Raw genomic sequence first — 25,044 nt, forward strand, 5'->3', positions numbered from 1 at the left:
TATTTTACCAGCAAAATATCTTTAGGCTTCTGCTAAAATTAAATGTAAATTTGTTAAAGTGCTTCTTGGATCACTGACTTTCCCTCTCCCCCACCAGCGTTCAACCTTTCCTCTTCACTCATTGCCCCTCTTAGAGGTAGGGGGAACCAGGCTGTTAAAGTCCATTAAGAGCATTGACACTTTAGTTTTATATCCCACAAGGACAGACAGATACACAAACAAACAAACAAACACAACTGGTGAACTAAAAAAACATTTTTGAACTGGTACAATTGTGAAGATAATAGTTTATTTTTTTTTACTATGCAGCCACTAAATTATTAAATTGCATGTACTGCCATTAATGATCAAACTTGATTAAAAAGTATTTAAACATTTATAGTCCTAGAGCAAATAGTAACAGTCTAAAAAGCAATATGAGGAGCAGTGGAAGACCGGAGTACGTAAATGTCCGTAGAAAAGAGAATTCAAGGAGCACAAGATTACTTTCTCACTTAGGTGTTACGGTTTCCTTATCAGCTGTGTGACATCCCCAAAATCCAGACACACACCCGCGCAGCCCCTCCTCCGCGATGGTTTAGGGTGTTGAGGTCACTTTCTCTCAAGTTAATCACATGTTTATTTAGTGCTGCCAGGGTCACGATCAATTAACGCCGTGCGGGCGTTTATTCAAAATATCCTTTCTGTGTTGGCTGCCGAGCCCTCGGATCGCACGGTGCCTGATCACTCACCCCGCAAAGGTCCGCTTTTTAATCTACCAGCGTGCTCCCTCCTCCCTCCCGTAAGTCTGTCTGTCCAAACCGCTGCATAAATTATTCAAAGTTGGACTAATGGTCCCCATTTAGTGCAGGCTGATCGGCTGCGCATGGTAATGGTATAGGAGTAATACATAGACTTCCGAACCTCTCTCCCTTCCCTCCGACTCTGTTTCAGTCCCCCGTTCTCCCCGTGACAATTCTCCAAAGCACGGAACCATCTGTGTCATTTCATTAGGTACGGCATCCAGCTAATAAATGCTACCTATAACACCCTGCCGCTCTCTTTCTCGTTCTCTATCTAGTTTGTCTTTCTCTCGCTCTCTGTTCTCCAGTGTCCATTCACACTCATCCTTCCTTTCCTCCCGCATAGCCTAATGAAGTCAGGACCCCGGTGCGGTCCGCACTCTGCCATGGTTTTCCTTGATACCCCAACAATTCATCACTTTGTCAGGGGGACACTTAAAGTTCCTGCGCCTTAATAAGGGCATGCAATGGGACGATTGGGGCAATTAGGAAAGCAGAGCCGGCGCGCTTTGCATATTTACTAAATCTGCTGGTGTCATCGCTCCCGCTACCAACACAGCCTGTTGACTGCATGAATTATTCCTCTATCTGCAATAAACAGCTGTGTAATTATTACTGCCATAATCAGATAGATGATTGTGCCTGTGATGTCCCAACGACACGGCTAAATCGTTTGAACTTATTCTAAAGAGAACAAGGGAGAATTCATGGACTTGCTGTTTGCGAGGCTGAGCAGCACTCGTTTTTTTTATCCCCCTCCTCCTGTGCCATGCTGTCTCGCTTCCTCTCTGTACTTTTTCCCCGTCTGTCTTTGCCTCAGCCTTCTTCGTTCCTCCCTCTCTTGTGTCCCTCTCAAGGACATTCATGAAAGGAGAACTGAACCGATGGTGGAGAGAGTGTGGGCCTGCCTGCACACCCGCCCTGCCATCACTCTGCTTCTATGCGTCAGTCTTTCTTTTGCTGCTCTTTCTTTCTGATCCAGTTTTATTGGAAACAAGTTCCCCCCCTTCAGTCTGATTGGATTTATTTATTGTGTGTGTGTGTGTGTGTGCGTGTGTTCAGGGTCCTCTCCTCTCCCTCCCTTTTTAGGAAATTACTTTGGAGAGTAAAAGAATGCAGAAAATAGTAATAGAAATAGTAGAAAAAGTATATTTCATGAAATTGTAAATGTTTTTGGTACGATAATGTGAATATTGATTGGAAATTATTTCAAATCTGAAAACATTTTTTGTGAGCATACTTTTTGGTAACATAGGTTTTACTGTTACTTGTACCAGTAAATTAGTTAATCAATCCCTTAAATGTTAGGCTGTGTTACGAGCGTGTTGAAGGGTCAATACATTGAGCCGGTCACTGTTTAAATTGACTGGCTGACTATCCCTCCTTGCCAGCTATTGAATCATTTAATTGGAGCAATCAAACAGCCAATCAGGTCAAGCCTCCATTAAATATTTAGAAACCGGCCAATTAGCTGCTCCGTTGCCAGCCTGCACCACAGGTGTGGCTTACTGTCCCACAATGCTTCACTCGGATATCCCATCAGCCCCTTATGCCCCATTTTGAACCAGGTAGTAAATTATTAAGGAAGAACTGTGAAATGTAGCTGTTCTATATTAGCCATTTAAATAAGTTAACAGTCCAGGGTGAAAGTGTCAGTCTGAGTTTCAATTATTTTAAAGTAGTTTAGGAATGCTCGATTATCTTGTCCAATAGTTCACCAGCCATCAAAAGTAATCTGGAGTCAGACAGCTCCGAGGACATAGCATGGCATGCTAAGCACATTATAACCATCCAATAATCATTATTAATCCTTATATTTCCTACTGTGCTTCTAATGTATAATATGACATTGGGGACAACATATGCAAAAAACACATGCAAAAACTGCTCCTAAAGGATTTTAACTCAAAATGCAGAAAGAAATCAATGTTGTTGAATTCCAATGAGCCTTGAGCCAAAGAGTTACTCCACACTTCAACATGTGTTTTGAGCTTTAAACTTAATATGACTATAATGTGATGAAACACAACAAGGCTTTGATCAATATTTACAAATTCTTGTGTACCATTTTTCCTTTCCACCATTTTCAATGGAGAATCAATTATAACTTTCAGCATTCAAATCAATAAAGCCTTAACAAGTCTGTTTTCAGTAAATAGTAGATGAGCAGTCAAATATGCAATGAAAAGGTTCTAGCCTAAAGTGTTAAGCAATTACTAAATGTACCCTCAGTAGATACTAAAGTACACAAAATAGTAGTTGAGCAATACCAAGGCATCCGTGTACGTTCATAAACTAGATAACAACAACACATCAGTACATATCACAGAATTGCAAGCCAGTGGTTTATCACACTGTTTGCTCTTTTATCTTTCATTCTTACACTCAACTACACACAGTCTCTCACTCTCACACACACAAATGCAAAGACACGCACACGCACGCACACGCACACTCAGTGTCCGTGCTGCGTGCCGAACAAGGCTAATGAGGGTTGTATGTTGTGGCGGCTGGTTGGGTCGACACAGATCGAGGTGCCTTCAGCCGTTACAAATCTGTTTGGCTTTTGTCCACTACACAGCAATTAATAACACTGGGGCTGGGGGCAGGGAAGCAAAGGTCACCCATTCAATCTGACACACACACACACACACACACACACACAGACGCAAGGATGCACACATGCACACGCACTGATACAGTCAAACTTAAACACTCAGCTCAGACACACACGGACGTACGAGAACGGTTCCTGACCCCCGAAAACATTAGCTGTCTGTTTTTAAGGCGGCATTAATGAACGAAGGGCGAAGAATAAGCCCACATACTATAAACATACGCATGCACCAATTGGTTTGTGAGTCAGACTCGCCCACACCTAAACCCAAACTTTATATTTTACATTAATATGTAATATCCCTGTTAGCCAGGTGTACAAATCGAGGCCAAGCAACCTCTATATTAACTATATAAACACACTGAAAACACACACACACACACACACAATAGCAAATATAGTCATACAGCCACACATATATACACATGGTTTTAAATTACTGTGCTTAATATTGCATGGACACGCACAGACACATTTAGACTTGCTCTCATTCTTGCCACACATACACACACACACACCTAAACACACACCACACACAGTGCTGTGCATATTTCATTTATTTTGTAATTTAATCCGGTGCTGAGGAAGGAATGAGAATGCAAAGGCAATGCGAACGATGTTGTGATTTCTTTTTAAATGTCACTCGCCGCAGAATGTGTTAACCTCACATTACAGACACACTATGAATATTCTGATTCCTCCTGTGGAGTCTTGTAATTGAAAAGAGAAGTTGGGCAGAGAAATAAAACTGAAGAAGAATGAGAGAGAAAAAAGGAATGCTTGACTAAGAGAGAAGGATACCCTCATTGGTATTGCTCTTTTGGAATTTGATTGGCTTTACTCTGTGTGTCTGAGTGTGTATTTTCTACACTACCATTGCATGTGTGTTTTAGTAATTGTTTGCAATTCCCTTTTTAAGTTATTACCCCCTTGTAACAATAAGGCTGTGTGATTGCCAAATGCAATTGTTGTGTATGGGCTTTTAATGCATCCCATTTAGCCAACTCTGCTTAACAGATGTCACAGACAGACCTGTCCTGGCTGCGGTGATGAAATATATCCATCATCCTCCCACTTATAGCCTCTTGCGCTCTCACTATGCTGTTTTCCTCCCATGCTGTCTCAGTCTGCAGTTTTTCTCTCATAGCTGCTCTGTCTTTCCATGTCTGTCCCAGTCTCTGTGTCAGCAGTTGTTTATCCATCTGAAGGAGACGACTGGAACGGTTCAGCTTTATAGTACAGATACACACTAAAATCTGCCCAAATCTACTGGCGTAATTTTTTATTAATGTAGGGTTAAGATGTAAAGTCAGCTGTAGCTCTGTAGCTAAAGTTCAACGCAAAAGTAGATTAAAACAAAATATTTTTACATTAAGTAATATTGCAATAAAATGAAATCTTAGTTCAGTATCCAGTTAGTCAAAAGCATTCAGATGACTGGGATCATGATTCATCAATGTTTTTCTTTGATTTAAATTGATTGATTGACAGTGCGCCCTGTCTGAAATAACTTTCCTCTAATCACTGAACATTGATTGCATCTTTTGGGGGGGATGTTGTGTGTGCCCCGTAGGATGGAGCTGGCAGAAATTGAGGAGCTCCGGCGGAGAGAGAGAGACTGTCTTGATGTTGTGAAGGAGCAGACCGCCAAGGTCTACCAAGCCCACAGGTTCCACCACCTCCTCAGCACGAGTCAGGTTGGTCGCCAGGAAAATAGATGCCACCGCACAGTACAATATTTGAGGCCAATATTATCAGGTATTAGGATTTCTTGTTAATTACAGCTACAGAAACATTGTTCAGATATAAAAATAAAATATTCAATATTGCAATCCATTTATCTCAATGGCTCCATTTATCTTTCATAAAGCAGTGTCATATTGAGCATGTAAGATGTTTAAGATGAGTATTCGCAGCATGGTTAATAAAAGCATTGGGATGAAGTGGTATGCTACTCTATGTGAAGGAGTTGGTAGTATACATGTATAGTATATGGTTATGTATACATGGCTGAATTCAAAAGCATATTTCATTTAGTATAGTTTCATATAGATACTCACTATTTTATAGTTTTAATAATAGCAAGATAGTATAATTGTTTTAGTTCTCTAGTTAGGACACTATTGTGACCTTAACAAAGGTTAAAGGTGTGGATGTGAAAAAAAGCACATTATCCCATTCACCCATCTTCCACCGGCAATAACATCATTATCTGGTGTCATTTATTTTAGTCAAAGAGAATGCGAGTTACAGGCAACCGACATCCTAGAGATGCACACTTGCAGAGACTCACATAGGCAATAGAATAAGTGTTACAGATAGGTGAATCCTCCAGACAGAGGCTGTGGGGAATGAAAAGAGCACCCATCTTTAGGTAACACAAGTGGGCCGTATGTGTGTGTGTGTGTGTGTGTGTGTGTGTGTATGAGTAAGTATGTGTCTTCATGGCTCTTGTGATGTGCTGAGTGGAGTATTTTAGTGCTTCCCCTGGCACAGGTGTGCATGCGTGTGTGGCATCCACACATCTCTGTGACTCCCCACTGGGATCATAATGAAGACAAAGCACACTGGTCACTGTTGATTCAGCACCACTAGTCCAAGCTCTCTTGGTCCCTCTCTCTATTGCTCTCTTTCTCTCTCCTGCATACCTGTGAAAGCAGCATTGTCATCATCTGGCTTACCTCCTGCAGGTCTCCCATGTTCTGAGATTGTGACATGGACACCGCCTCAGAACATTTGTATCATGAAATTGGTGTTTGCTGGAGTACAGAATAGTTTCCTTTTCGATTCCAAATGCTTTGGATTGATTGTATGTTTATTTTTTTCATCAATTATGTACAACAATAACGTGTGTTTTATGAATAATAAGGAAAGAAAGCAAGAAAGTTTGCTCTTCCCCGCCCCGCCCTCCTTTCTCTCTCTCTCTCTCTCTCTCTCCCTCTCTCACTCTCTCTGCATATGGCAGGGGACTCTTTCCCTTCGTAGCGCTGACCTTGTCAGCAGTGAATAGATGGCTCTCCTACACAGTTCATCCTTCCTCACTTCTCGGACCCCAGCCCACACACATGCACACACACACACACACACACACATATAGCTTACCTAAAGGCCCGAAGTCCCCATGACAGAGACAGAGATGGTGTGTTCCTGGGGTCAACATCATTGCTCTTCCCGTAGCTAGGATGCTACTTTTGGTGTGTGTGTGTGTGTGTGTCTGCATGCTTGTATGTGTGTGTGTGATCTTTAAGATCGTTGAGAATATGTATGTGTGTCTTCAGATTTCTGTCCCTTCCTGTTTTGGCAGGGTTAGTGTTATTGTGCGTACACCGATCTCTAATCTACGTTGTACACAGATACTCAACCATAAAGAAATATACAGAAAACCCTGATAATAAATGTTTTGACTTGTTTGACTTGTTTAGCACGTGGAGTTTGTGCAAGCCTCAGTGGTTCTCTTGGGGGACGGAGAGAGGCAACGGACATTTTAGAAGGCTGACAAATGTAATGCATTTTGTTTTTCTTACTTTATATTAATAATGACTATCTCAAACAAAAATAATGCCTGAGTTGGACATCAGCTTTGAGCTCGCAAAAAACTAATGCAGCCAGCGGGACCCATCTGCTGTATTCCAGTTGTGTCTACAATCAACTGTTAAAGAAATAAGTGTGAGAAGTCATTCCTCTCTCCTCATGCTGAAACACTTGACATTTACAATCAAAAGTACTTATGATGTTGTAATGAAATATTGACTAATTAACCAGTCGATAAAGTAGGAGCCAATTCCCACTTATGGCCTGTCTCCCTCCTTTCTCTTCGTTGGTCCCAGTCTTTTAGAGTGGCCTAAATAGCAAGCGGTGTTATTAGCATATAGAGTAGATACAGAGTCCTCCAACTCAAAGCTTTGGTCTGGTAATTAACACTCAGGCAAAAGGATCACTGTGATTTGAATAATTATTACTGAAGCCGTCTGTGGCAAATCTCTACCCACTTCAGAACAGGACCGGCAAAGTTTTTTTATTTGTGTATATGTGCGTGTGTTGTTCTGGTGAACAACTAGATTCCAGTCTTGTATAATGCCGCATTTGACACGGATGCAGCAGAGCTGTCTCTGTAGTAATTTGTTGCTATCTATGTATCTGTGTCAAGTGCAGCACTGAGCTGCTGTAGCCAAATATTTAACCTGGCAAAAGCATTTGGTTGGCCAGGAGCCACGTTGTGTGCATTTGGGGCACTGACAACTGTTGTTAACAGAGACACAAGTTTAGGTTCATCTGGATAATATGAAGGGCATTACAAAAAAAACTACATGGAAAAAGTTTTTTTTTAATCTGATGTTTCTAATGACCTCAGAATATTGCTTGTAACAGTTGTTGGTTGGTTGGTTTAATTTTGCTCTCACTTTAAGCTGTACCAGGAAGAAGCCATTCAATTAGTTGATGGCCCCCTGATACACAGAATTATGTTTAGATTTCCCCAAACTCCAAATGGATTTTGGAAAAATGTTTGGGGAGCAAAACACACTGGAGAACAACCTGGTGCCTCAAAACCCAACAAGCAGCTAATATGCCGCTGGTTTGAGTCAGGGTAGGGACTTTTCCCTTTGCATGTCTTCATCTTTTTGTCACAGTTAGAGTTATATCCACACAGCCAGTCCAAAATGTATCTTATTGAATAGTTAGTGACAAAATGTATGCTTCTGATCACATTACATTGCTCATATTGACACTGTGTGTCTCTTGCAATCCTTCACTTTATTAATCATATAGGGTTATTCTCTCTCTCTCTCTCTCTCTCTCTCTCTCTCTCTCTCTCTCTCTCTCTCTCTCTCTCTCCCCTCAGTGCCCTGGGGTTTTCAACTCTCCATTTAGGACCTCTCCCCATGAGATGGAACTGCTGCTGAGGCAGGTCAAGTACCAGACCCCCACCAGGCCGCCCCACAGGGAAAGGACTCGTCCCTTGGGTGTGCCTGACCCAACAGCCTCAAGTTTCCGTGGGACTCCTCGATCCCCATGGATCGACAACACTGGAACTTACTGCTCCTCCAGGCCTACTCTGCCCCCCATTGCCATCAAGAAACAGCAGGTGAGAGGCTACAAGCTCGAACCACGACATACAGTACGTGACCAGGTGGAGGCCAAGAAACACAGCTCAATAATAGGGCGAGAATATAAAAGCGACTATAAGGGGGAAGAATGAGGAAAGAGGTGAAAGACTCTAATAATTTTTACAACGTGCCATACTAATTATTAAAGGCCCCTAACATCCCTTTCTGGTCTCAATTGAAACGCTTCTTAATGGAAACGTAGATCCTTTGAAACTCCTTTTAAAGAAGATTGACATCATTAAAACATGGCAGACAGCCCTCTTGGGGGCTAGTGCATGGAGCCGTTTAGTGTCTGTAATTCAGTGAGAACTACTGTAAATGTGTAACTGTGTCTACGTGTTACAATCAAACGTTTTTTGCACCTCAGTGCGTGGGGTGTGGCAGCCAATCAATGTGCCTTACCCAACCAGTAAGGTCTGCGCTGTCGCAGGCTCAAAAGGATTTGTTTGTAAATTGACTTTAATCCCATTTTGTATCTTAAGGGATCTTCTTGTTAATGCATGCATCGACAACATGAAAAAGAATCTCTCAAAAACACAGTCTTGCGTGTTTAGTATGGCTAAACATCCGACCTTCTTATAGATTTAGAAGACACGGCAACAGAGGTATGTCTTTTTTAGGAACTAAACTCAAATTCACCTTAGTCAACCTGAGCATTTGTACTATGTAGGTATTTCATAGTGTTCAAGCATTTGTGTGTGTGTGTGTGTATGTTGATTATTTAATGAGAAGCCGTTTCACCATTTGTGTTATTTACGCTCTGTTGCTCTTTATGGCAAAGTGCTTTCTCTATTATTAGTTTCTAGTAATGTAAAACATAAGTGAGCAGAAATGAGGCGTGGATCCGTGTTTTATTAGACACATGTCTCCAGCTGGCTGTAGTTGGGTGAGTTCAATAATGTTCTCAGGAAGGTCTCTTAGTGCCGACACAGAGAAGAATAGATTTTACACACATATTCATGGCATCTGTCTTTCTCCCTCTCTTTCTTTGTTTCTTTTTTTTTAGTGTGCGTGATTAGTGCAAGTAGTCCCCCTTCCTTGATTTGTACTCACCCCTACGCCCCACAGCCCCTCCCTCCCTGGTGCGATAACTATCTAGTGGTGATGGATAAGGTTGAGGTGCTGGCTGTGGAAGTGGTCAGGCCAGGCCAGCGATCCCGTGGCGATAGGAGCAAGGACAGGGTCCCCGTCCCTCCCTCTATCTCTCCCCCCGTCATCCTCCCTCTTTTTTTAACACCAAACAACAACTGAAGGTCACCTCAAACAAAGCACAACAGTTAAGTTAATCTGTAATGGACAAAGTTTAACTAGAACTAGAACAAAAGAGCATGTGCCCGTCTACAAGTAACAAAGTAATTGTTTGTGGTCTAACTTGTTATCCTTCTTAACCAGACAACACATTTTTGTAGTTGTAGCTTGAAGCTGAAAAGAAAATATACACATGTACGGATTTTTTCACTTTGGCATTCACTGGTTAAGAACTTTTACATATGTTTCAAGTGTATTCAATGTCCTCAATACAAGAGCACCACAGTCTCAAGGCAATGCAAGGGGGGACGGGGAGGGGCTCAAAAATGTGTTACTAAAAACAACATTTCTTTGTTTTTGCAACTTTGATATGTCAGTCAGGAACCCATCACTCCAGGGTAGGAGCCACAATGTCAAGAAGACAAGGATTACAATTGATGGACAGCTGTTAAAGTTTAGCTGACTTTAGGTCCCAGAGAATCACATTGAATCGCTCAGAAGTTTTTACAATAAATTAAATTAATAAATTAAAGAATTCATTATTAAGAAATCTCCAGAACAGAACAAACCAAGAAATGCACGCTTTAAACTGTTCAAAGCGTTTTCTGTAGAACCATAGCTTGATGCATCTTATGCTTCTGTTGTTTAGATCTTCAATAGAGTCAAAAACGATTAAAGATATTGTGTTTGCTGTCATATGTTGAATATATATATATATATATGATATGTATATATTTCACTTGATGAGCTATTTTATAATAACTTTATGATCTCATAGCTTTTCATTTGATCAATGATATTGGTTTCACTCACAAAGTTGGATGTCAGTCCAAAGCTAATTAGAGTTAGTGGTTGTGCATGTTTTCTACTCCTTTTTCCATCTTGCTCACGCTTTGCAGCTCTTGTCCCCACTCTGCGTTCCTCACTTCTAACTGTGGCAGGCCTGGTCTCCTGGTTTCCTCACTCTCTTGCATGATTGAATTTTCTTCTATGACACCTTTTTCTTCCCACTCTGATTCTCTCTTGGTCGCTGTGTCACAGGAAGAGAGATGAAGAGGATTGCCCTCTGGTTTTAGCAGTAAGCCATCTCTGTCTCTGTGAAAGAGGGATCAGAGGGAGAGGCTAAGGCCTGAGACAGAAATATACAGTGATCATTATCTCATTCTTGTGTCTGTCTCTGCGCTTGTGGTTGTGATTATGGGAGAGAGCCAGGGGCGGTGTGGGAGCAGCGCGTGCATTGCCCTGACCTGAGGCTGCGTCTGCAGACCTCCTACACACACCTGGAGGAGGCCCAGAATCAGCTTCGACAACGCCTGTCATTCACAATCCCCACTGGCACATTGTGAGACATATTGTTACGCAAGCACACACAATACACACAAAAATACACTTGCAAACAAAATTTGACTACTAAAGCGTACTCGTAAAATGATCATAGACTCGTAGACAAAAGAAACCAGAAACGTTTTGTAAAAGATTTTATCATATCATTTTCAACAGTCTATATATCTTAAAATACAGCTTAAAAAAGAAAACAATTGCAGTGCAGTTTATGTAATAAACAATAAAACGCATCCGCTTCACGAACTGCAAACTAGATGACTAACTTTTTGTGTCATTGTTTTTCTTCTTCGCCAACCAGAGGAGCAGGAAGTATACTCCACCGTCTGAGCCACAGCAGAAACTCCTCTATTCAGTCAATCGACTCAAAGAGCTTCAGATAGTGGATTTACACGCTAACCCTGAGAGGAGGTAGGTTATAAACAGCAAACACAAACATCATGATCTGTAGTATTATTATTATCATTTAGTTCGCGAGTCATCTTTGGAGACGTCTAGCCCGAATGCAACGCAAGGATGCAGAGCTGATGAATGTTTCCTTATCTGCCTGGACACAGTCAACGTTTTTCCTCCAACACTTTTACAATCACGCAAGATGTATCTTTCGTACAAACGGCACTTTTGTGTTTCTCTTTGTTCAAAGAGACCATTGAAGTATTCAACATTATTTGGGTGTAATTTAATTAAATTCATATTTAATTAAATTTTCACGTTAATGCAACAACCTAAACTTCAGGCGTCAAAGGTCTCTGATGTTGACGTGTGTAAAAGATATGATTGAAACGCAAAGAGCATCGAAAGTCTGCTGTAGATTTGTAATAATCCGATAATAATTGTAAAGTGATCATACAGCTGTTACAGAAACCCTTGTTGTCCTTTTCACTTCAAACTCAATAAAGTCCGACAGCTGTTTAACTCCGGTCTGGAGCTGGAACATTGAGCCAGGTCAGATGACACTTCCTCAACCCTTACTGACTCATGGCAACCAATGGTTTATCCTAGGGCTGCCCGGGCTTTCGTCTAAAAGGGTTTATTTTCCTCTTAAAGAAAGGAGGAAACACGGAGATGCTGTACATCCTAACCCTTTCAACTTGAGTTGCACATATTTGTCAAAAGTGACAGCAATTTAATAAATCGCCACTCTCCATCACACACATATGCACACCCACCCACACACAATTCCCAGTTATGCCCTCCACTGCCCCCTCTCCATGTATACGTAAATGAGGTGTATGCATGTGTGTGCGTGTGTGTGTGTGTGAGTATAAGTATATAGGAGAGAGAATGTATGTGCGTGGGCCCTGCGGTCGGGTCCAGGCATTAGGTAATTGACTGTGTCTTTGCTCAAGGCCTTTCATGGATCACCGTCCTTTATTAGCTCACTTCCCAGCACGCACACACACACACACACACACACACACATGCAAGCACACAAAGTTCCCAGCAGCTCCACCCCAACCTCTTACCCCCCACCACCAGCACCCAGACCCAATTGCCCGGAAACAAGGAGTGAAACAAGAGGGAGAGAGCTAGGGGGAGAGAGAGAGAGAGGCAAAGGGAAGAAGGAGGGAGCAGCGGCATGGGAATGAACGAACACAGCCCCGGGAGGTGGAAATAAATAAGTAAGTGGAGTGAGTGGGCGGGAGAATAGGGTCTCCTGCAGCTGACAACAGGGGCCGGGGGAGTAAGATCAGTTTTGCTCCTTGCAACTACGCTATATGTGTAAAATACAGTATGTTGAAGGAGAGCTTGGAGGGGTTTTATGTTTGAGCATGTGTGGTAAATGAAGGTTTTCATTGATACTATTCAAATTACAGCCATCAGTTTTTACGTGGACAATTTGCCAAAGCTGAAAGGAAAAAAGTCAAAACGTTGGTCATCATTGAACCATATTTCCAACAAAACAAAACAATGGCAAGCGGTATGTATAGTTCACGCAAATCCTATGCGTATGCATACAGCACAACGAGACACACATTCATACCTCCTGGCTGAACTTGACCTCCCCTTTCTCTTTGATAATACCACTGCTGCTGTGTAGGATGTTGTTGATAAAGATGCTCTCAGCCCAGTCATGTCATACCGCTGTCACTCAGAGCTCATCCGATCTCACATTCCCCCTTCCGCCTCTCTGTCTGATGCGCCATCTCTTTGTATCTCTCTACCTCTGTTTACGCTCTCTTTCTTTTCTCATTCTGTGGTAATTAGTGGATTAGTCCTATCGTTGGCATCACCCCCAGCTACAGCAGAAGCCAGCAGAGCTTCTTGTCACAGCTCATAGGGCCAATGGAGTGGACAGCTCAACCCTGGTACTCATCATCTTCGTGCCGTGCCCAGCCAGCCTCCCCGCAGCCACATTATCTAGCTGTGTTACCCAGCCATGCTCCTAATTATTTACAAACCCCTGCCACAGCCCTCGCACCCAGCCTCTGCCACATTACCTAGCCCAACTTGTAATCATCACCCTTAGCCTTGCTTCAGCCCTCTCCACAGCCAGAAGCCTCATCATTAACATAGCCCAGTTGTTTTTCCTACTTCCAGAGCACAGCTCTTTGGCTTGACCATCACAGCCCTTGGCAGTATGCACACAGCATAACCAAACCAGGCACTAGAAATAGCCCATGAGTCCTTGTCCTTTATTTACCTCAGCCATCTGTATTAGTCTGTAAGTAGGAAAATCTACCAGGGCAAATTCAGCACAGTGTGTCAAGACACCCACATATGATCAGAAAGATGCCACCTCCCAATGGCCACACCTTAAACCAACGGGGTCTGTGTAGTGGTTGCCCTTTCTCCAGCGTCCATGTGCCCTTGCCTCAACCTCTCAGTTTCCAAGAGGAGTACTATAACAGAAAAAGAAGGACAAGTTTAGTGAGCGTGTATGAATGTTTGTTTGATTATTTTGCGTAGTTGTGTGTTTTGGGGGTGGGGGGGCATAGAACACACCCCGTTCAATGATTAGAGCTCTGTACTCCAACTGTGTACTGTTTCTGCTCCATCATACTGACTTTGCTACCTTTCTTCAGGCCAGGGTCAATGCAGATATTGTTTGAAATCATACTGAATCAATGGTTAATAGAACACTGCTTTATTTAGGTAACATGCATAGGAAGAATGTGAATTGTGATTGCTTTACTATGAAGATAGGAAAGGTGATTGCCTAAACCTCTCAACGTTGTAATGTTTAATATTGCCTGCACTGTAATGCAGTACATTGTCCATTGTTTCTGTACAAGATAATTGCACCAACGATGTCTAATTTCAAATGCAGACATGGGAAAGCCCTCCCTGCCCATGCTACTTTTGTGTATAGCCATGTCACCAGCGGTACCGCCTGTAACCATAGAGGATGGCTAATTAGGAGGCTACGTGCTAATCAAGTACACTGCAGTGAGTGGTCACGTCTGTGTCTGTCTCCGCTGCGAGCATTTCCTTCCCCTCGGATTAGACTGATACTCGTCACAGGTTTCAAAAGCTAGCGTCCGATCCGAACCAACACACACTGATACACAGCGGAACGCATGCATCAGGCATCGCTGCTTTACCGAGCACATCGACAATCACATGCACACAGTTGAATACATGTTGCCTTCCCACGCACTTTATACTTTAATGTCGCAACGGCGTTGTCCTGTCTACCTCCTCTTGCCACAAAACACACTCTCATTCTGGTGGGGCTTTATTAATATTATCATTATTGTGCTGTGTGTGCAAAGCATCAGGCGACAGGGACAGGAAAAGTGTGTTTTCATAAATACACACGTGGTGGCCCACTCTTAACGGCCTCAGCCTTAATGTATCACCATGACGCATGTAACTGATGAGGGATATTTTTAATGGGAATAGAATTCATTAGCAATTAATTTCTAGACTGAAATAGGCCAAGTCCACGCCTAAGTAGAGACAATGGAATTAGGCGGGACAGGGGGAGCAAATGCATGTCCACCTTTTTATATGTGTCTGTGTCTGTATGTATTTGCTACGTTATCACGCCCATCCATCTCCCCAGCTCAGCTGCATTAATGTCCAGGTTATTGCGGTGAGAAAGAACGAACGCTAATTCTCCATAACCATTTTACTGCATGTGTAAAACGCTGCAGCCCCTTCATTTGCACAGCCGTAAAATATTCCCCCTGCCATACTCCTTCATATTTAGGACCTCAGATTTATCAATTAACCCAACACTTTGCTTTCATTACGATGGCATTTTGCACCACAAGGCCTGCATACAGAGTATCACCAAGGGCCGAGTGCACACAACATCATGTCAAGTGGACAGTCTCAACTTAATGATTAGCGATCATATTTTGCTGTGACTTATGAGAAAGAATGACATTAGACATCATTATTTATTGTCCAAGTAGTTGGAATCAACTCGATCAGATCCCGGGTCACTTCAGGCCAATTTCTTTACCTAATCGAATTAATTCATGTCAAGCTCCTGTTTAAAAGTAATAAATCAGGTTTGGCAATTTATTGTTGGAACTACTCAGAGGTATGTTTACTTGTCTCCAGGCCAACTGTACATTAAGACCTTTAACAAATGTATAGGCCATTAAAAAAAGTAAACCCATTAATGAAACTTTAGTCAGCCGTTTTATTTGACGTAATTGTTTTGTTCTCTTTTAATTTACTCTTATTGTGTTTGCTAAGTGTTTCTGTGAACAACAATTTAATATGGTTAAGTGGTATTGCTCGTTATATAAAAACTCATTCAAATAAATCTTGCGACTCCTAAATCATAGCTTTAGGTTAGGGAGACAAGACAATTTGTGCAGTATAGCAGGACATTTTGTATAGTGACAAGAAACTGTTTCAATCAAGTTATGTTGGAAAAACCACCATTCTTCTCATACTGTGTCTCTGATCATACCTGTGTGAAATGTTTTACGCCTCTCTCTATAAGGCTCCTGGTCCGCTCCGATTGGTCCTAGGTATTAGCAGTCACAGCAATACTACAGCCTGTGTATTTCAACTACAAACGGTTTTGCAGCACTTCTAAGGTGACTGTACATTTGTGTCATCACAACCTTGAGGAAGTCCTGAAGGCTTGTTGAAAGGCGCAGTGTCTAGATACAGCTTGTGTGTATTTTCAATGGATTTAGCTGTGTATTTTCCATGCAACGTAATTCATTGTAAATGTACCAATTTAATTGACAATATCCTCAGTTTTCCAAGATTCTAAACAGAAATACATTTTCAGCAATATTTCCTTCAGTACATATTTGCTATAAACTGCATTGTCATCGTTGTTCTGAGAAAAAGTTTGGAGATTGCTTTTGGGTTCATTTCGATAGTTTTCTATCCATGTTTACACAGATGTAAGAGGTAGCAAGAAGACAAGCAGTATAAGGATGTCTGTGCTTTTAATGGACCACCTGTCCCTGTGCAGATATGCTCCACTGAACCATACTGTATGTTGTGTGCAGTAATCACTGCCTTTCTCTATCTCTATCTCATGCGATCACTCTTTCTTTCCCTCGCTGTCTTGTTTATTTTCACACTTGTTCTCTTTTTCTCTGTCCTGTTCATCTACGGTACCTTGCTGCAACTTTTTCATGCCCACCTTTCCCGCACCCCCGCTCCATCCCCTTTTTCTCACAAACTATGTGCTGTAGGTGTGTGTGTTATGAAATATGACATGACAGCCCTCCCGTACAGCAGTGTTTTGGTGATAGAAGTCAACCCCTAGCTTTGGAATGCAAATTGAATGGAATAAAGCTATGGTGCAGACGGACACAGAGGATGCAGCAGACAGGATACATTGACTTACGTGTGTGTTTAGCATTTAAAAAAGCAAAGGAATACTTTTTTTCATAGCTGGTGGACGTGTGTTTTGATTCTCTTATGTTACCTGTTTCCTTTAAATTGCACCCAGTATTTTCTCTGCGGGAATGGTAGTTTCTTTTTTGTACTTTAAATTTCTTTTAAAATAATCGATAATACTATGTCCTCTTTATTTGTTCACCATGCCTACAGTATCCGTCTAAAAGATTAATTAAGTGTTATTTTGTTTCAAGCTGTGTACACTGAGTGCTCATTTCAACGTGATTTGTATACTTTGTTTTGTACACTTGGTCAAATGTGAAAGCCACATCTTTATTACATACGTGCACGCCTGCGTGTGTCTTATTGCAGAGCCACATGCTCACTAGGCAGCACAGGGAGCATGTGTGGGGGAAGGTTGCAAGTGGAATCTGGAAAGGGAAGCAATCACAAATATTTAAACCTGCAAATGGCCTTGATGTCCTGTGCTAAGCACTCTGTGTTGACTGATGAGCCTGTTAACCCTGGCTGAAACGACTCCAGCTCAGGGATGAGACGGCAACGCTGGTCCCGCCTGTTCCTGGCCCGTTTTGCATGGGAATTGTGCATATTTAATCTAAGGTGTGTCGAGGTGCAAAGACAAGCCCCCCTCTTCTCTGTTTCTCATTATAGATGTGTAATAGCGTCCTGAGGCTGGGGCCTTAATTCATCAGCCCCATTCCTAATCTTACCCTTGGTCTCAGCCCCCACCTTCCCTTACGGCCTACACTTTACCCAAATCAGTACTAGTCCCTGTTCTCCTTCTAGGATTTGTCTCCTACATAGTATGTTTAACCAGAGTCAAAGCTTTTTACTTTTATAAGCACGTTCTGATAGAATGGAGCCAAGTGCCTCAACCATGTGAGAAGCTTCACTAATTGCTTATCAGTGATCACCAGGGAACAATGTGGTATTCATATGATTCCCATTACATTGGGTTGCACTGCATCTTGTTGGATAACACTGTTGGTTGTCTTAACGTTTTATAACCTTGTTCTATTGTCAAACCTTCTTGATGAGTTTGAAGCAATGCTTTTGTGGATGTAGCTTTAGTCTTCTGTTTCACTTGCCACCCTGATAGACTCTCTGCGGGTTAAAGATGAAAAAAAATCTGGTCATAAGAAGACATCTGAAATCAAAATGCCATACAATGAGCTAAACATGAGCTGAAGTGATGAGAATCCAGAACTGTGCTGGGGTGTTGTGTTTCTTACCTGGTTAGAAACTTATCAAACTAATCAGTCACCTGAAGGCAGAGATATCCGTTGGTAGATATACATTTTAATGTTTTGTTTTTCAAATATTTCTGACGATGTTAAAAAACCTTGCTTGTTAAAAAAGTTGCTAATTGTCACTTGGATTTTTTTATTTTTTTGTGGTTTTCTTTTCAATGTTGCATTAGTTAGTTAGAAGTCTACATCCGTTCTGTGATTAATGCGATTGAGTGTCTGTCCATCTAATTCCATCTATCACTCCATCTCTCGCTCTCTTTCCTCTCATCCCCTTCTAATCCAGCCAAGACTTCGATTAATGCTTCTGCTCATTTTCTAACTCTCTGTCTTTTTTTCCCCTCTCCATTTTCTTCCTATCACTCTCCAGACAATTTTTCCCCAGCTTGTCCCATGCATCACGTTACAACTTTATGAGCAAACAGTACGTGTAAAGGGAGCTCGGGGTGTGTGTGTGTCTGTGTTATGTGTGTGTATAGTTTGTAGAGGGCCCCCATGCTGTGTATGTAATTTCTTGTTTGTACATGGTCCCAAACATCTTTGACCACTGCAGAGCAGGGAAGCAATGTTTAGAGAGACAGAGAGGTTGAACAAGACAAAAAAAAAAAGATTGAGAAAAAGAAAGCGGGGGGGGGGGAGGGAAACAGGATGATAACAAAAGCAGCTCGGATTTCACAGACGCATATTTCATCAATCATGTGAATAAGTCGTGGTGATTATGCATGGCGGTGGCAGGCCGAGGGGGGGCTGATTACCATACACCATAAAGGCTGCTTTCTTATCTCACACACACTGATTAGTTTCTGTCTGCAGATAGCCTCTCACTCTTCGCTCTTTTACACACACACACACACACATACTCTTGGGTTGCGTTTATTCTTGTTATACACATGGCAAACACACGCCCGAAAACGCACACACACTCACAAAAACACACACAATCTCTTCCATAAATAAATATATATATATATATATCAACAAATGTTCAGTCGAGATCATCAATTAGCAGAAAGTAAAAAGGTAAAATATCTTCTCAAATTTGTATCTTGCATAATGTAACTTGCAATTGATTTTAACATTGAGTTCTTATTTTTTCCAATACGGATATCAGTTTAAATGTTTTATTGAAGCTAGTCTGACTTTTCCTGTGTCGAGGTCTCGTATTCAACAAGTCAAACAAATTATTTGGGAGTGTGGGGTGAACCAGAGCCTTAACACACTTTGTTGGACACTGTAGTTAGTCCAGAGCTGCAACAACAATGGAATGCCTTAGATGAACGTACAACTCCTCTTCAAGCCAAACAGAATGCTTGGTTACGCGGACGATGGCTTCTTCAAGACCTGGATCTTGTGATCGCATTTAGTCGCATTTAGTCTGCGGCTCCCCCATGCTTCGCAACTTCAGGCCTTTTAGTATCGGCGTGTACAATGACTTGATGCTATTTTGTCCCGGTGGAAGAGCGTTCCTCCATCGCCTGGTGTTCGTAGAGGGTAAAGTCCTCTTCACTGTGGACCAGGGGACCGTCAAACTCGATCATGGATTTCACTGGGAGAGAGGCGACGACCGTCCCGAGCGGGCTCAGACCTTCTGCCTCCGTTTTACACTTAAAGGCAGAATAACTGTCTGTCTCCATCAATGTTTAAAAAATGTCAGACTGCGTGGATCATGGTCACTACATGGTGACCTCAGTTATTTTCCTTCTTTTGGAGTTCATCTGCTGGATCAGAAACTGTAGATCTGTGTGGTATTTCTTCAATCTGGTATATGATTATATTGGTACATATCTACATATTATTCTTCTTCCTCGACTCCACCATGTTCATTTCTTTGTTTTGGCCTAGAATGGCCCTAACATGGCACATTCCAGTAAATGTTCTATTCTCTTTTGAGGTAGAAAATTCTTCTACATCAGAAAATAACTTGTTTGTACGAATCTGAATCATTTTTTTACATCCGGCCTCTTACACCTCTACACCTTTTTGTATCTGAAATGCATACCGACATGTGTCTTTTCTATTTTTAACTGGCTTTCTTTGGCTCAGAGAAACCAAAGTGGATTACCACTATATTCTCAAGTTAATGTGTTGCAGAATGAGAGCGAGAGAGACACGGAGGTGGGAGGAGGTGAGGCTGGGGCAAAATTAGCTACGTATGAAAGGCTTCGCTTTGTGTCTCAACCAGGGAATTAGAAATGACTCCTTCTCTTTCGCTCCTCTCTCTCGCTCTGATATATAACGTAAACTCATTTGGTAACCAGGCTCGGGCTGCGTGGCGCTGTCTGAGTGTCTGCATGTGAGAAGTGCGCCTGGGACGCATTAGGGCCTCCTGACAGGGGCCTGGGTGAAATAAGTGAAATTAATGGAGCTCCTTTCATGTCGGACAAGGCCGCGGCACCCCTTTCACGCCGCGTACAGTCACAGAAAAGTCAATACTTTTTTATTACTCCTCGCTTGCCCTACATTCCCCGCTACAAGTGCTCTGTTCGCTAATTGGTTTCAGTTTGCAGAGAAAGGGGAGCGAAAGAGAGGGAGAGTACTCCATCCCAAAGAACACAGGCAAATAAATCAATCTCATATTTTTTCTCTCCACTGTCTTTTCTCATTGAGAAACATCATGGCAGAGAGAGGGAGGGAAGAGACAGAAATAAAGGAGAGAGCGATAGGGTAAATGGTTGGTTAGAGCACGCTTGGTCCCCTGGGAGCATAATGATATCTGGGAGCCTGTTAATGGAGACGAGTGGTTAAAGTGATCTAGGGCCCGGTCACCCTAGGGGGCTTCTAACCAGCAACCTTACCTCAACAGCCTGCATGCGCCTTTGGCTCAGATGTACGATGGAGCGTCCTATCCAAGAAGGAAACTTGGATAGATTTGCAGAAGACTGACTCACTGTGTGTGTGTGCAGATATCGGGATCAGTCGCATTGTCTTATGTGATGGTTGCGTTCTCAAAGCCTCGTTGCACTAATGTGATCCTGTATGTAAGACTACTAGATATATTTATTACAGTTTGTGTTGTAATCCTGCATCATGACATGTTGTTCTCAGAGAACACATCTGTCATTTTATTCAACATTTTTTCACGGTTGGAATTGAAAATGGTGGAAAGGTAGAAAAATATCTTATGAAAGATTTGGAATTTGAGTGCTTTAGAAACTACATAATTGGGTGTGCCTGCAGTTCTGTAAGTATACTGTGCGTGTGTGTGTGTGTGTGTGTGTCTACTAAATGTATGTGTCCCATCCGCCAGTATGCTGCTCACTGTTGTGCTAAGCTTAAGTGGCAGTGGGGTTAGCCTCTTTCAGAAACAGCACAGCCACAAATTGATGTGACACTTTGAACCCCCTTCATCCCTCCCCGCCAGCCCACCACCTCCAACGCACACACACACACACACACACACACACATACACCCCAATCAGCCTCCAGTTGAAAGGAGGTTCCACCAGTCTCGTTTTCTTTCTGTGTCCCAGCTTTCACAGCTCTATAGGGGTGGGCTAGGGTAGGTTTGGGGGTTTACAGTATGTGTGTATTTGTGTGCATGTGAGCGTGTGCGCATCTGTGTGAAGGAGCTGTCACACAGGGCTGGCATCACCATCCAGTTTGCCATCTCTATCTCAGCTTGACAAGTCCCTTCTCCCTGCCCCATGGCTAACACACACACACACACACACACACACACACACACACACACACACACATACCATGCACACATGTCTCTCTCTCTCTCTCATACACACATATGATATGACCAATCACATGCACCGTAGGAATGCATCAAATGAAGAATAAAATGCAAGCACACACACAGTTTCACAGGCTCCATGTTACACAATGAATGTTTGACCAAAGCTTTAGCATGCATGCCAGTAACACATCAGATCACATCATTGTTACTGTATATGTAGCTGAATTTAGACTGGAATTTGCTTCAACCTTTGTGTGCGAGAGTTTCTATTTTTGTGTGTGTGTGTGACAGAGAGAGAGTGCGATGTTCTCCGCAGTGTTTGGCGTCAGATCGCAGAGGGGTTCTGTTTGTTACAAGGACAGGCTTGTCCCCGCCCCCAGGCCTCGGCATTACGATGATTGTCATGGCGATGGAGTGTGAGTGACAGGCGGGTTCACATGTGGTAGCCGGGGAGCAGGAAGCCCGAACTGCCCCAGTCCCTGACATTAGTTTGTCCTTCATCAAAACTTTACACTCGTTCATAACTGCTCACTCTCGCTGTTGCAAAATCTTTCTCATTTACTTCTTTTTTTTTACCATCTGTCTCTCTCATGTACTGATCTATCTCTCTCTCTTTTATTCTATTTCTCTGGCTTGTGCGCTCTCATTTACATTTCATTTAATACTCTCGTGTCCTCACTTCTTTTTCTATCCGCGTCTCTTACCCTTTCTCTCATTTTTCTCTTGCTGTCATTTACGAGTGCCAGTTCTTTGTATTTTTTTTTTTATTGGACATCATACTGCAAATAACATGTAGAGTGCATTCCTCAAACAACAAAATCAGTTTGTGTGTGTGTGTGTGTACGTTTGTGCAGGCATTTTTTCCCATGTGCATTTAGCCTCCGAAGTTTTTATTTGTGGAGATGAATGTGTTTCAAACGTTTAGCTGTATGTGTGCTATTTTTTGTGCATCACAGCAGAAAAGGAGGTCAGCTGTTAATGTTGCCCGTTACGACCGTGATTAAGAGCCCTGCTTAGTTCCAGCAGCCTGTGCAGACGCACAAACACACACTCTCACACGTCTACGTCTCAGGTGCTGTGTAGTTTTACAGGAATACCACCCTGTTCATGCGTAGTGTGTGTGCTTGTTGTTTGGGGGCTGTGCTGTACACGGCCTCTAACTGGGAGGAGGCTTCAGGGCCTGATGAGAAACCTGTCATAGTCACTCATGAAAAGAGCAATTCACCACTCCACACACACACACACACACACACACACACACACATGTCCACACACGCATGGTCTTGGTGAGTGTATTTCTGAATCATAATGGTTGGATCTTGGAGCTTTATCCCAATTTATGAAAGTTGGAAACCTGTCATGTCATGTTATTTTGTTCAGAAATGTTCAAAAAACAATAAATGCTTTCGCCTTGCTGCCCTTAATCAAATGTCCTCATATCACACGACACCACATTGCATCATTCAACTCTATTTCAAATTGTCTAATTGCAAGAACGCTTTAGTTTAAATCCAGATGTGAGAGCATCTGCATGTGAGATGTACAGGAACTGAGTAAAGATGAAATAAAGCTATATTCTGCTATCTGTTGTACAAGTCACCCCAGGTCATTGTTTTGGACCGGTGGTTTGTTTGCACAAGGAGAAACCAAGGCATTGTTTAAGTTATTTTGTTGAATCTGATCACTTGACTCTAAACTGATTCAACGTCTGCCCTTTTTTCCTATTTCTGAACATCTCTCTCTCCCTCCCCACCCCTCTTGGTCCGGTCTCTGCTCCTCTCCAGCCGCTCAAGACATTGTTCGCCACCTAGGTCTTTGATAAGTCTGCTCCTCTGTTCTCCAAGGCCGGCAGCATCGGGTGAAACACCTCCTTCTGGCTTCAGAAAACAAGAGAACTACAAATAAAGATTTGTAATAAAAAATGTAAGACCATCAATGACCTTTTTCTGGTTGAGACGACTTCCCATGTCACCTCCTCGGGCTGCGCCCTGAGGCAGGACTCCGTCACACCCTCGACTGTTTTGATCGTGAAGTATAAAGCGAGTGCATCCATCACTTTTTTGCTCTCTGGCACAGACACGTGGCACAAAAGTTTCCGTCATTTAATCTACTTGTTAATCCTCTTAAACACAAACTCTTGTCTTGCTATCTGCTTGTTTCCTCGCTTCTCCCCGTGTCCTCCGTGTTGCTGGCGTTCCCCCGGGCCTGCGCTGTAAGGCGTGGAATGGGAGCAGAGACAGAGCATTTAGTAATGGCTTCTTAATGGGCTTGTCGACAGCCACATTAGAGCGCACAGGCAGCGGGCGAGGCCGAGCAGCGATATGCCAAGCCAGATGCCATGCCAGCTGTGGCACTCCACTCTCTCACTTACGCTCTCATTTGTAATCACATTTCTCATACGGATGGACGCCATGTGCGTAAAGAAGAAGGAAAAAAAAAAAATGCAGACGGGGAGGCTCGTCCCCTCCCAATTCTCATTTCATCTGCTCCGTTGTTGGGAACCGATGACATCAATAGGGATGTCGTGGTGTGAAAAAGGAAAAGGAAATTTTGTGGTCTGTGGAAGCAACTTGAAGGAAAACTGGGGGTTATCCGAGAAGGTTATAACTGTGCTAACACTAGAAAACCATCAAACCCACTCAATAGCAGTAGGAGGGAGCGAGAAAAACTTATTTGGCATGGCAGAAACAACTTCACCGTTATGTTATTTCCAAGACAATTGGCTCTGCATGTGTTCATATTTATATATATATATATATATATATATATATTTGTTTCGCATGCAACCCTGAGCTCTAAATCCCAGCTGCTATACCGCTGCCTGCTTTGATGAATGCGACTCCCTCTACCTCCTGAGCCTCCCTCTGTATGAGCATTCAGTTGCATTTGAATGTGTGTTAAATGTTATGTATTGCAGGCTCTGCCAGTGCTCTGCTCCAAGCCTCAGTTACTGCGGAGCATCACATCCGCTAAAGTGAGATGCATGTTCATGCAATAAAGGGTTTAAACCTTTTACATTTGTAAAGTGTCCTTACTGTAGTAGTAACATTATTACCAAAACTGTCCACACGTCACAGCTCAATTTCCTGTTTCAACTTTGACCTGTTTGTCTTATTTGAGGCCAACTCTTATCGGCCCTTAACAAATGTTTGATGGATTAAAAATTGGTATTTTCTCATTAATAAAACAAACATTTTTGATAAAAGTTTCAATAGTTACAACAAAGATTCTC

At 42.5% G+C, this 25,044-nt stretch overlaps 1 protein-coding gene across 1 annotated transcript in view; it reads left to right on the top strand.

The window, feature by feature from the left end:
• spata17 (spermatogenesis associated 17) overlaps nt 1-24,713 on the top strand; it is a 30,910-nt gene extending 6,197 nt beyond the window's left edge. The window contains exons 6-10 of the mRNA XM_037481370.2: nt 4,973-5,096; nt 8,240-8,482; nt 10,961-11,094; nt 11,395-11,504; nt 23,597-24,713. Coding sequence (XP_037337267.2) covers nt 4,973-5,096; nt 8,240-8,482; nt 10,961-11,094; nt 11,395-11,476 — 583 coding nt within the window. The 3' untranslated portion in view covers nt 11,477-11,504; nt 23,597-24,713. The remainder of the gene's footprint in view (nt 1-4,972; nt 5,097-8,239; nt 8,483-10,960; nt 11,095-11,394; nt 11,505-23,596) is intronic.
• Nucleotides 24,714-25,044: the final 331 nt, after the last annotated feature.

The sequence above is a fragment of the Pungitius pungitius genome, chromosome 4, assembly GCF_949316345.1.
Source record: "Pungitius pungitius chromosome 4, fPunPun2.1, whole genome shotgun sequence".
NCBI lineage: Eukaryota > Metazoa > Chordata > Actinopteri > Perciformes > Gasterosteidae > Pungitius > Pungitius pungitius.